This window comes from Rhopilema esculentum, chromosome 11 (assembly GCF_057945365.1).
Source record: "Rhopilema esculentum isolate cy_ngs chromosome 11, ASM5794536v1, whole genome shotgun sequence".
Lineage (NCBI taxonomy): Eukaryota > Metazoa > Cnidaria > Scyphozoa > Rhizostomeae > Rhizostomatidae > Rhopilema > Rhopilema esculentum.
The window spans coordinates 6586953-6600294 of record NC_142825.1 but is presented as its reverse complement, the minus strand read 5'-3'; the positions used below and the strand labels follow the sequence as shown (position 1 = coordinate 6600294).

The following is a 13342-nucleotide window of genomic DNA, read 5'->3' as shown; positions in this document are numbered from 1 at the left end:
TTCCTTCTAACCCGGGGATATTTGCAAGTTACTATGCTATCTCCAACGAAACGAGAAACCTTTGATTGATTTGCTGGGCATTCCACTGAATAGTGCGTGCATTGTGCGTACGGATGACATCCTACCCTCTCCCTCATTGCTAGTTTCCCAAGCCCCACCTTTTTGTTTGCATAACATGATTTGACTCGATGAAAGTCAAACACTGTTTACCTTTCCGTGCAGAAAAGAATCATTTTTTTCACTCTTTTAAACATTTGCCTTTAATGTTTGGTTTTTGCGTTTCATTTCTGTTTCATTTAAACAGGGAGAAAACACTTTGGGATCAATGAGTGTTTGCACTTTTGGAGCGAGCTCTGAAATAGCCTGAAGCTTTATGATTGCAACAAAACTTTGAATTATTCTGGATGAGTTCACCTTAGGATGAAAAGCTCCAGTGAAAGAATTAGGCATAAATTACTCCGGTTGATAAAATTCGATAAACAATTTGTTTCTCGCCTGAAAGTGATTTTAATCGAAAAAGACTCCGATTTTAATTAAAACTATTTGCTTTTTGCTTGTTATGAGACTACAACTCTCGAGCAACTGATGTAGACATCTCTTTTTGATACTGCAATCCCTGCCAAAAGTCTTTGGAACGCCCTGTTGCTTAAGTGTTGTTTAGAAAACAACATCTGTCCCCTGTATAAAAGACCGTCAGCGCACTCTCCCCCGAAAACAACGATAGTTAGAAACAGCTAATCAATCTGCGCTCTTTTTCTTATATACTTGTTGTCGATCAGCTTTTGGATTGGGACCCAGTCTCAATTCTTCAATGTCTCATACTCTGTATGGCTGTTGGACGATTATGCCGTTCGTATCAAGGCATCTTAGTCAACTGTCAACAACCTAATCTCCGTCTTCTCTTGTTTTCTATTTTGTTTTCAATAATAGTGGTTGCTTTGACGGAGGACACCTGTATGACAGATCCCAATACAAAAAGGTTTCTTTAATCCACATAAATAAGATATGAAGGCTTTGATGTTTTGAAAGATGCAATAAGTTTTTTCAGAAAGGGAAGATGTTATGTTGTTTCTTGTCATTGAAAATCGCCAGCTTCTTTTGCTGTTCCTTACGATTACTCAAAGTTGAAGGTGTTATTGTGTACACTTGGTATAGTGCACCTCACAGCTTCGGCTATAGTAGTCACATCATAGTTAATAGAATATCAAATATTTCACGTTGGTGACGTAATCGAGGTATATTTGGTACGAAAGCATAGATCAAAAATGTTTGCATAGGCAAGCTGGGCACGACAAAGCCATTCATGAGAAGCATTGCACTTGTAGTTCGGAAGGCGCATAACAACCAGGTATAAAGGATTTTGCCAATTAGTGCTTAAATGCGGTTCTTGATCTAGCTTATTCTTTTGTTCATTTGTTTTGTGTCCTTTGTTCAACAGACCAATAAGAGCTGTTTACGCATTTGAATATAAATATTAACCAAGCTGATTGTGTTGCTTGTAAATAACTTTGAAACTTGTTTCAAGACTGTCTTTGCAGATTTCCCAAATACAGCCAGCTCAAAAAGCTTTTTAATTTCGAAAGAATCGTGTTGATTTTTGTCTAAAGCTGCAATAGAGGAATGAAACAGCTCAACTAAAGAAATTTGCAAATGGATTAACCGAGCCAGTTGATCAAAGTTTTCGTTATAAGACATCTTTGCAGATAACAAATATAGATAAATTGTGGGTACTGCCGCTGCAGTTATCAATGAATCGAACGAATGAGAACAAGCATATAACACGATGAGTTCTGATAATACTAGGGTAGTGGCCAATACCTGGAATGGATTCGCAAACTCATCAACTGTCCATGGAATCAAGTTCACGTCACACGATTTCAGCCGTACGCGCCGAATTGCATGGGGGATTTTGCTCTTCACGGGGCTCAGTTTACTGCTTGGTTTCACAGTTTCTGCAGTGGTAGAGTATTTCCAATACAAAGTGAATACGATCGTCACCGTTGGTTCGGAGAGAGAGGCAGCCTTCCCAGCTGTTACTTTATGCAATCTAAATGCACTACGTAAAAGCAAGTTTGAGGAATCCAAAAACAACTCGAAATATTCGCAACTTTTCATGCTTGCAAAAATTTTGAGCATGATGGATTTAACTGGCTCAAACGAAAATGTAACCATCCCAAGCTTCAGCGGCGAAAATGTACGTGAAATGTACCGATACTTTGGGCATAATATGAGCCCTTTCTCCAAAGGTGGTATGCTGCTGAACTGCACCTACCGTAATACCCCTTGCAATGAGTCTTTTTTCAAGCCTGTCCTTACCAATCTGGGACAGTGCTATTCTTTCAACCCAGGTGGAGACTTTGGGAAAGAGCGATACGGTAAAGAAATTCTAACAGCCACCCAACCTGGCAGCTCTTTCGGGCTTGGAATGAGGTTAACAGTTCAATCAGATGATTACGTTTTGATGCCAACGCAAGAATTCTCGGCTGGCTGGAAGATCTTTGTCCATGATCAGAGGGAACTGCCGTTGGTTGCTGACTATGGCTTTGCTTTGTCACCAGGCACACACACATTCGTTGGTCTAGTCAAGAGAAAGGTAACAAGTCTTATCTTTCAATGTTAGAATCGTTCTATTGCACACTCACTCTCAGATACGGAAGTTCCCAAAAGCAGGAATGTTGATAGCAAGGAAATACTTTGCCATATTACTGCATCTTAAGTTCTCCAGATGGTTTGGTTTTCAGCCTTGCACGAGGCGAATTCCTCTTAGAGACAGAATAAGAACTGTGTATGATCTCTAATGCAAGTTTTGCCGCAGTAACAAGAAGGGGCTCTAATAGGAAGCTTGTGTAACACCATAGCGCCTACCGTCTCAATAACACATTAATTGTAGACAGGAATAAAAATATCGCAATTTTTTATAAATACTACGAACAGATTACCCTATTTGTACAATGCACTCGCGTGACACGATTCTGCTCTTTGATCTATATTTCTGAAATCAACAGCTGCAAGGTATCATTAGGGATAGATCTTTTAAATATTTGTAAGGCAATCATTCAATGTGAAGCTGGAGTCTTATTTAAATCAGGTTGTTATGCCTACCATTTTCACGCTCTGCTACAAGTAGATATTGGCTACTTACACTTATTTTTTGCATGAGCATTGGTGTGTAAAATTATTGATATTACATAGAAAAACTTTTGGGAGCTTTTAGATACAATGTTGGGATCAAAAATATATTTTGAACCCTTTGTTCTCAGCAAATGACTTAACTTTTAAATTTTTAAGAAATTTGACCCAACTGTGGGCCAATGTCTTGGCCATTTATGTTTTAAAAACCCCTCTTCGCAACATTGACGTAGACCTGGTTGAGCTTCACATAAAAAGCGAATAGAAAGCTAAAAGCTCGCCCAGAGCAACAGGAATGCTCAAACGTTATGCAGAGCATGGTTTACAACAAACAGTGGCGGCGCCACGCCAGCTACTAGCCATTGGAGAAAGGGCAGAATTAAAGGCCTAGGTAGCACCCTTGACTGATGTTTGATTATGTAAAGGCATCTTCAAAATAAATGGAATACATCACAACAAATACTTTGCCAAAATTTTAACCATACCCCCACATTTCCGTATCGAGTTGAGACGAAATACAAATCATTCCTGCGTATATTGCCCAGCCCACAGCATATGTTTTGAATTTGTCTTGTAAAGGTGATTTCTTTGAATCAACAGGTTGTAAACTTGGAACCACCGTACACAACAGCTTGTCGTAAGCAGCCGTTGGCGACAGGACACCCCTACTCATTGAAAGGCTGTATTCGCGTTTGTGAAGAAATGTATGTTCGGAAACAGTGTGGATGTAATTCACCAATTGGCTTTATGGACGGTATGGAGTCTTAGAAACATTGTCCATGGCAATTTAAGCAATAGATTTTTGCATAACTATGAACAGTGTAAGGGGTGAGGTTTAAGTGCGCTGTATTGGTGTCCTAGACAAATAGTTTCATACACACCCCCAGAAAACAAAACCTCGCTAAAGTCTTACAAATCTTTATCTAAGAAATTATACCAGTTTTGAAAGCTTTTGCTTTCATTTTTTTTAATAGCGACGAAAGCGTTTTCTTGATCAATTTTACTTTCAAATGAACGTTCGTGATATTTTCCAGCTTTTTTAAGATTTGCGTTCATACGACTACATTCTACAATGATTCTTTTGTGTCAAAGCTTCCTGAATAGAATCACTAGTTGATAATGCAGTTTTTGCTAACGTATTGTCTTCTTTACTACAGATACTGCAAGTGAACTCTGCGATCTTAAAAAATCAGTCAATTGTGTCCTTCCAGCCTTAGGTAATATTTTTTTAAGACTGTTCAATATTTAAAGTCTTGACATATCTTCACAGTTATGTAAACCTTCTGCCTCTTACCTTTACCTAATAACCCTAACCCTAACCCTAACGTGTTTGCCCACGTCACAACTGTGTGTTGGTATTTTGTTTTGCATTCTTGGTTTTTTGCCGTGTGTTTTCAACCATTCCACTTATCAACATAACAGCATACTTCTCTTTACTCGTGCACTCACAATGAAATCATAAAACCGCTTTATTTTAAACTGATTTATGTAAAAGAAAGCTGATTGATAGCAGCTACCTATTTGCAGTTACATAAACGTATCTTCAGCAAATGAAAGTTTTGCAGAGATATTTGCAACAAATATATCTTTTTATTCAAGCGATGTTCAGAAAGTACGGTAACGACTGTGTTTGTCCGGATCCTTGTGAGTCTGTGGAATACACCCCGTATTTGAGTTACGCCTATTTCCCTTCTGATGTTTATGGTGTAGAAGTAGCAGATCATTTAGTGAGCCTTGGTGTTGCCAGTTCAAACGAAAAAGCATTAAGCTACTTGAGGTAAATGATCATATCAAATATTAACACCACTTGTATGGATGATTTTAGCAAAATGGTTTTATGCATAATAGATGGAACAACTTATTTTATATGAATGACGCAGATCAGCATAATGGAAACCAGGCAAAACTTGTCTAAAAACTTCTTAATCCTGTCCTGATAAACTCAAAAATTTTACACTAATAAACAATGTTAAGAAAACTCTGTTATCGTTATGGTTATTATCACGTGATTATAGTATATCTTATTATATGCTGTGTTCGTTTTGAGTTGGTTAACCATAGGGATACCCTTGTCGTATTTAATGTGTTTCTGAATCTTTCTCTTTGAAGACACAACATTATACACGCTTATTATTCATTACTTTTCAGAAAGAACATTATTGAGCTGGATATTTTCTTCCAACAAATGGATCACATCATTGTGAAGCAAGTCCCTGCCAAGACTCTTCGTGACATCTACAGTATGGGTTTTTTCTGGTTTTCATTACATTAAAATGTCTTTGCATTGTTTGCTGTTTCATTTTGCTTAGTGATATTGGTTGGCCACACACTCGGGTACTCACTTCAAGACAAACATAGAAACACTTGATAACATCCTGATATGTCTGTATGCTGCTAAAAACAGTTGTAAGGAAGCTTTGAAAGAAGCAGTCCAGTCCAGTCCAGTCCAGTCCAGTCCAGTCCAGTCCAGTCCAGTCCAGTCCAGTCCAGTCCAGTCCAGTCCAGTCCAGTCCAGTCCAGTCCAGTCCAGTCCAGTCCAGTCCAGTCCAGTCCAGTCCAGTCCAGTCCAGTCCAGTCCAGTCCAGTCCAGTCCAGTCCAGTCCAGTCCAGTCCAGTCATTTTTAAAAACTTGTTGATTAATAGCTACATAAACGACTAAGTTATTAATAAATTGAAAACTGTATATTGAATTGAAATACAACAAAAGTTAAATGAAATAAAGATACACGACGCTAGAGGATTTAAATGGAGGAGAAGTTCTAAGAAGCCAATTCCAAAGGTTAATCTGAACAGGAATAAGGCAACCTTATTTGTTCAAAGAAAGCCGCACATTCATATTTCCACGAAAAATGATTGCTGCTTTTGCAAATAATTTGATTTATCTTTTTATTGTGTATTCTAGGTGAGCTTGGTGGCCTACTTGGGGCTTCACTTGGAGCCAGCTTTCTGACATTTATCGAGTTGATGGATTTTCTTGCAACAAGATTCTTAAGAAGACTTGAAAAGAAGCGGGGCCAAATTATTCGTGTCGCTTCTGTAGGTAATGAAGGACCTAGCTCGTAAGATCGTTAGTAGTGATGTCAGTTAGTATTGGTACTTGCGCTTTGTATTGTTGTATTACGATGCAAGGCCGTCAACGAACTTAATGCTTGTTTAGAGTTCACTATAATGTTGTTCAAGATTAGGCAGATTTCGGTAGAATTGTAAATATTCTTATTCCTTGTCGGTATGAACTCAGCCATGATTGATTTGCAGATGACAATGTTATGTTATTTTGCAGTTTTCGTTATATATGATAAAGCAGTTCGGTTATATATGCTAAGGAGTTTGGGCACTAATGAGATATTATGTTGTGTTTGTTCAATGTTATCTCCAAAAAAGTATAAGGGTTATGTAAAAAGTATTTTCAAGGTTATGTTAATGCTTGGAAAACCTATGCGCATCTAAGTCTGGTTTAAAACCAAATAGAATGCGTAACTGTGACGTAGCTAAGGTTTCAAAAGGAGGGCCCTGAAGGAATTTTTGTAACGCAATGTGGCTATAAAAGCCATCAAAACCTGTCGATCTAAATATCAGAAGCAAAATAAGCACCGTATTCAAATTTATCATTTCTCTAAAAGAGCAGTTGCGGGCCTAACCGCTTTCTCCCGAGCCACGCCCTAGGTATATAGGTCTTGTTTTGTAAAATTGTATATTTGACCTCGATGATTGTCAGTCAAATGCTGTTTCCTGTTTTGAAAGTCTTGCGTTTAACGTTTGCCATTTCATTTCTCGTGTTCGTTTTGTAATCTTTGATCAATCAATGCATTAGTTATGGTCCTGTGATAACTGAGGCGCCAAAGAGAAGGGTGATCAAATATCAAATAAAAGCATTTTTATCGTGATCAAGGACAGAATACATGCAGTATATACCTGACAAGTTTGGTTAAAAAACAATTTGTAACAGCAATGTACAACACCACGAATGTCCTCTTAGGTCTTGTTGTGGTCCCAGAATCCTCTTAGGATATCAAACGACCGTTTCTGTCATTCTTCAGACTTTTCGCAGAGCTCTCTTAGTCAAATCCAATATATAAAAAAACACGAGTTGAAACACCATATATAACTCCTCAGAGCATAAAACGTCAGAATACTGGTCGAAAATCTTAGCTAGAATCCGGATAAAGATAGTAGATTTTTTTTAAAAAGTTGATGTTTTCTCTTTCATTTGAAAAATACCTCCTCATCCCCCATCTTTTATTCAATGGTCAACGGATGTTTGTGAAGCCCAAATGATAAAACTACTAAGGAAGGATTCAAGTTTACAGGGGCATCATAGATGAGAAAATTGCAAAAATTGCATCAATAATTTTGTCCGGGAATGTAGATGACACATATATCCAGCTATTAATCGAAATCAGAAACGCGAGCATATGATTGTTAAGGTTGCTCAATCAGTGCCGATTCTTTTATACACTGAAGAGTGTCAGACGAAAAGCTTAAGTATGGATTAAAACGTTTGCTCTTTTAAAGCCACTTTTAGGTTTTGTACCATCAAAAAGCTGTTTATAAAAATCCTAGCATCCATAGATATGATAAACATGTTATATCATAAAGTCCTATGAAAATGTTTCAATAGAAACTCAATTCCAAAGCAATGTCGTACATTTTCTATCAAGAAAAATTACTGTTACATCAAATAGAAATGAACGTAACACCGTTTAAGCTGAAAATCAATAATTTACCGTAAGCCTCATCTAATCATCAATCTGCAGAGTCGGGCCTTGTTAAGCAAGCATTGTTGCAATGAAATCAACTGTGTGGGTTCTAATCCTTTCTATAGAAATCTGTTTGGAAATGAAATCCTGCATTGACGCTAGCCTTACAACCGTGGACATAGCAACAATATATCGAAATTCAAGCTGCATAAACTTCGAAGCTGTTTAGTCTGTTTGCTTACTTTACAATGTCTTCAAGAACTTTCTTTCATTCCGATAATAAATATTAGATTAATAAGTTCCCTCAGAAAAGCTTGCATTCAGTTGATAGAAATCGTTTTTCAACCAAAGCTGTCCGGCGAAATCCACAATAGCAGAGGATTAGAGCTTCAATTTATATGGTGGCACCGCAAGGTTGTTTTTTGTTCTTTTTCTTTTGAACGGGTAGCCTGAATTATACCACTTTAAAGTGAAACTGTTGCTCTATTCCACTAGAAAATGACAATTGTGCCAAATGAGCCAACAGTCAACGCAGAGCCGTTGACAATCGCGAAGTCGTGGGATGGATTTGTCAGTTCTTCATCGGTACATGGAATCAGGTTCACATCACCAGGATTTAGTAGAATTCGGCGCTTCACATGGGCCTTGATGTTGGTCACTGGATTCAGTGTCCTGTTAGGTTCAATTACTTCGACAGTGGTTGAATATTTCCGATACGAAGTCAACACCGTTATAACAATGGTGTCAGAAAGAGAGGTGTCCTTCCCAGCCGTCACCATTTGCAACTTGAATACACTTCGAAGAAGTAAATTCAACGAGGCAAGCAAAGACGCAAATTACTCCCAAATGTTTAATTTGGCCGGAATATTAAGTATGGCTGGTTTGAAAGGTTCCCAAAGAAATTTGACGATTCCTTATATTAGTGGTAAAAAGGTTCAAGATATGTATAAATACTTTGGGCACAATCTGAACAGTTACGAGGAAGGTGGGATGCTGTTAAACTGCACCTTCAATGAAATTTCTTGCAACAAGTCTTACTTTAAGCCCGTTCTTACTAATTCAGGACAGTGTTATACTTTTAACCCAGGAGGACAATTTGGAAGAGAACGCTTTGGCAAAGAAGTATTAACTGTAAAACAACCTGGCTCTGGGTTCGGTTTAAAAATTCGCCTCGTCGTGCAGGCAAACGAGTACGTTTTGATGCCTACTCATGAGTTCTCAGCAGGGTGGAAAATGCTGATACATGACCAAAAGGAACTGCCTCTGGTCAGAGATTATGGTTTTGCATTGTCGCCTGGAACACACACACTTGTTGGATTGGTTAAACGAAAGGTAATTAATGATTATGTAAGAAGGAAGAGTATACAGTATAGGCTTTCCGCCGGATTCTGTGAATCCTGCAATGAGTGAAAATGTAATGCTACAATGCCTGCCAAAAGTCTTGCAACACTGACGTCAATTTTCAAGGTCAAAACCAATCATCCCCCTCTCCCCTACAGAACACTGTTGGTTTACTATCAAACAGGTTAGAATTCTAGGAAGCACTTTCTTTTACGCTTCTTTTATGATATTTTTCTAAATTATCAACAAGACACTAAGTTTGGAAGACAAGAGACCTGTGATTTTGATCTTCAGAATGACTTCTCAAAACGTGCACGCATCTTCAATTTTCAGAAATTTCGTAGACTGGTAATTGAATTACTCAAGTCTTTTAGAATGCTCAAAATTTTCCTGTCCCTGCCTTAACCTTTATAAATAGCAAACCTTGTTGCAATTATCCTTTGTCTTTACAAAGGTGCTCAATCTAGAGCCCCCATACACAACTGCTTGCAGAAAAGAACCTCTAGAAACTGGGAGTGCCTACACGTTGAATGGCTGCCTTAGAATTTGCCAGGAAAAATACATTTACGCCCAATGTGGTTGCTACGCACCAATAAATTTCGTTGATGGTATGTTATGGAATTTTCATTGTCAATACCTAAGCAAAAATCTTGCTTGCATTATTGCATGTATTGTGACAAAGTGAAATTTTGGCCTTCTTTGCATTAAGTATTTTTCGTATTTAATAAATCTATCAAAGCTTATAATTTTATGTTTACTCTATAGATATACTTTAAAAAGTTTGCTATCAGAGCTTTCAGCCTAGACAGATAGTTTGAAAATTGCTTGTTTTCTTCCTTCTCCTGTTCAATCTTGATATAGCTGCTTTTACAATTCTTTTACATATGCCTTAACAGAAGGATAGGACCATTATTGTATCAAAGCTGTTTAAGGGATGAATAAAAGTGCCTGCACTAGATAGATCAATTCAGATGTTCTAGAGTAATATGCAACTTGTGAATCCATATGAAAGCTACTCTTGAATGTGAAACAAGCAATGAAATAACCATCCTTTTGCTCTTCTAGGAAAAGATTTCGAGCTTTGCGATTTAGAGAAGTCTATAAAGTGTGTACTTCCTGCACTTGGTAAGTCAGTTGGTGTGCACTATATCAAAGTCAATAGAAAGATTACGTGCTGACCCTTAACGTATTTTATTTATCTTAGATGATGCCAAGAGCATATGTGGATAAAGCAACCTGACAATGGATTTAAGGCCTTGTTTTAACTGATGGCGCCTTCTTTCGATTAATCATTTCCTGGGGATCCAAAGGTCTGCCTAACTCTGATCTCTAGGACATTCATCCATTGCTCTGTGCTCTGACTAAAGAGATTTTTTACAAGCATTGATCAAAATTTAGTGTTCAATTTTTTTTTACTTGTAGCCTGGTGGAAGGCTACTATTACCTTGATGATGCATAAAAAAAGCAATGGAAATTTCAAGAATAACTCAATTACTATTTACTTTATCTTTGATTGAGTTGAATTACACAGGAAGCTGTCTATACATTATGTTGACATGTACTTCAAAATACTCCTCAAGGTGTTCTTGAATTTACTTAAATCAAATCAGCTGTGTACATGCTAATGCATATTATTCCGAGAATTTAACTTCAGTTTTCTTTCATTTAAACTAATGGTACTGTTTTTTCTCACGTGGTAGATAATTTTAGGAAACATGGAAACAAATGTGTTTGCCCTGACCCCTGTGAGTCTGTGGAATACACCCCGTACCTCAGTTATGCTTACTTTCCATCGGACGTCTATGCTGTCGAAGTTGCCAATCATTTGGTGAACATTGGGATTTCCAAATCCAACGAGTCTGCATTGATTTACTTCAGGTATTGCTTAATGTTGGCTTTAGAAACCCAAAAGTTACGCGTGTGAAATGAAGAGCAAAAATGTTGCACTGAGCAGCCACTGGGCTATCAGGGGCTATAGCCCCCCTCCCCTTTTTCCGAAAAGTAGGTTAGAAAATTTTTGGAAAGTTTACTCTAACGGAGTTTTGGAAAATTCACTCCAACGGATGCTAAGTAGCAGCAGCTCTTTTTCTAGATGTTTTTTCTTGTTTAATGACAAGCTGTATTTTCTTGGTTAGCTTGATGTTTAATTATCCTCAAGCTAATTATATCTATTTTAATAGTAATTAATATCTTCTCTGAATTGGACTGTTTATAAATAATAAGTGGTAAGAGGCAATTATCTCCCAAAAGGAGCCTCGGAAATTTTTGGTCATACCCTTTTCAGCCCCTCCCCCCCCCCACTTTTAGGCTGGTGATCGGTGTCCTAATCATTCTCACATCGGTGACATGTTGTGTCCTTATCTTTCTCACATCGCCGCAGCTAGGTTTCATATTATACATCCTACATCACAATTTCTTAGCTGGGCGCACAAAGGAAGCTGTACTCTCCCTTTGCAGAGATTCTGCTAAATTAAAAAGTGAAAAAGGTCAGGAAATTGCCTAATGAAAGGTTTTCAAAGAACAACTTGGTATTTCGTAAACTTCTAGAATTGTTGTGTCATTGCAAAATGCTTGACAAGATTGCTTGTCAAATAGTTTACATATTTGTTTCTGCTCAAATACCCACTTTGTTTTTTTCTATATTATGCATCGTAAAGACATCGAGAACAAACTGAGTTTGTTTTCCATATTTCTTGAAATATGTTATACCTTCTTGTTCGATTAGATCTTTTATTTTTTTAGTTTAGGTTGGGGAATCGTTCTCTTTGGTTTCTCCTAATTTTTCTCATAATAGTTCTAATTAAAAAACTTGCCCCTTTGATCAATTCAGCATTATTTGGGAACAACTTCTCCCGGCAATGCTCTTGTATATAACCTTACGAATTTGAAGTTAAAACTTCTATAAATCTAACTTAATTTTCTTTCCAAGAAAAAATGTAATCGAGCTGGATGTGTTCTTTCAACAAATGAGTCATATTGTGATAAGACAAAGCCCTGCTAAAACCCTTAGAGACATTTACAGTGAGTCAATTTTTCATTCATCTTATTTGATTCAACAACAGTTTACATCTATATACATGCATTATATTTTAATCAGCAACTGGTCGAGTTGATATTTTTCACAACCTTATTGGCCTAAAGGCTTTTGACATTTAGAAGCATGGCAGATCCTTCCAGCACAGCTATGTTGTGGTTGATAAACGGCTGTCGAATTCACAACCTGCTTTAAATTTTCATGCGTCAAGTTACAAATATGGCTTTTGTTCATTCATTGAGAGCAAGGATGCATTAACTGCAGGGACAGTAGAAGCAACAGGGACCAGCCCTCGCAAAATTCAATTTTCTTCAATTTGCTGTTGTTTTGCTCTTTCATCTGGTGATTACTTCTCTTTGCTTACCTTGATTGTAAGCAGTAAGCACCCATGTTTAATAGCATTCCCTTTTAATCATTATTCCTCCATTTCCATTTATTTGTAGGTGAGCTCGGAGGCCTACTTGGTGCATCTCTTGGCGCTAGTTTTCTGACGTTTATTGAGCTATTCGATTTCATATGGACATGCATCTTACGAAAGTTTGAGAAACGGCGTGAAAAGAAGACCCACATCGAATCATTGTCGCAGTAATCTGCGGAGATCGATATTCTGTTTGTAGGATAATGTGATATTGTTGGAATCGATTACAATTATATTAGGAAAACGTTCAAAATTACATTTAAAGGGGGAGAAATGTTATTTCTAAGAAACCTAGCCAACATATTGACACAACTGTTCTCTTTCGGACGTGCATTGTATTTCAAATTGTAAATAATTACCCAGTTCCTTGATATTTGAAGTTTATTCCCTAATGCTTCGTTATTTCAGTTGTTTAGGTATTTATTCTTTGCAGTTTTTTAAACTTTAAAGTTCAACTTGGCTGCTTATCTAATAAATTTCTGCGTTAAGAGGCAGTGCCGTCGGAACGAAATTCATATTGGGGGGGGGGGGTGGGGCTGCCAATTGTTTTCCTTCTCATTCAGTACACTGTTATAAAGAAAACATACTGCAGTTTGACAATTATTGGGGAGCTCCAGCCCCCAGCCCTCCATCCCCCCAGCCCCCAGTTCCGACGGGCCTGAGGGGGAAATGGAAGGGTCTTGCAGGGCCACCGGCGATGGGGCTTTATTGGTGCGGTGTAAT

At 37.7% G+C, this 13342-nt stretch overlaps 2 protein-coding genes across 2 annotated transcripts; both read left to right on the top strand.

Moving 5' to 3' along the window:
* Nucleotides 1-124: 124 nt before the first annotated feature.
* LOC135693814 (acid-sensing ion channel 3) lies at nucleotides 125-6377 on the top strand. Its single transcript, XM_065212389.2, has 6 exons — nucleotides 125-2593; nucleotides 3730-3883; nucleotides 4287-4346; nucleotides 4729-4906; nucleotides 5278-5369; nucleotides 6032-6377. Exons 1-6 carry the CDS (start codon nucleotides 1784-1786, stop codon nucleotides 6190-6192), a joined length of 1455 nt encoding a protein of 484 aa, XP_065068461.1. The 5' UTR covers nucleotides 125-1783; the 3' UTR covers nucleotides 6193-6377.
* A 637-nt stretch (nucleotides 6378-7014) lies between these two features.
* LOC135693813 (acid-sensing ion channel 3) lies at nucleotides 7015-13153 on the top strand. Its single transcript, XM_065212386.2, has 6 exons — nucleotides 7015-9158; nucleotides 9622-9775; nucleotides 10233-10292; nucleotides 10868-11045; nucleotides 12097-12188; nucleotides 12645-13153. The coding sequence occupies exons 1-6, from the start codon at nucleotides 8325-8327 to the stop codon at nucleotides 12788-12790; spliced, it is 1464 nt and encodes a 487-aa protein (XP_065068458.1). The 5' UTR covers nucleotides 7015-8324; the 3' UTR covers nucleotides 12791-13153.
* The last annotated feature ends 189 nt before the right edge of the window (nucleotides 13154-13342 follow it).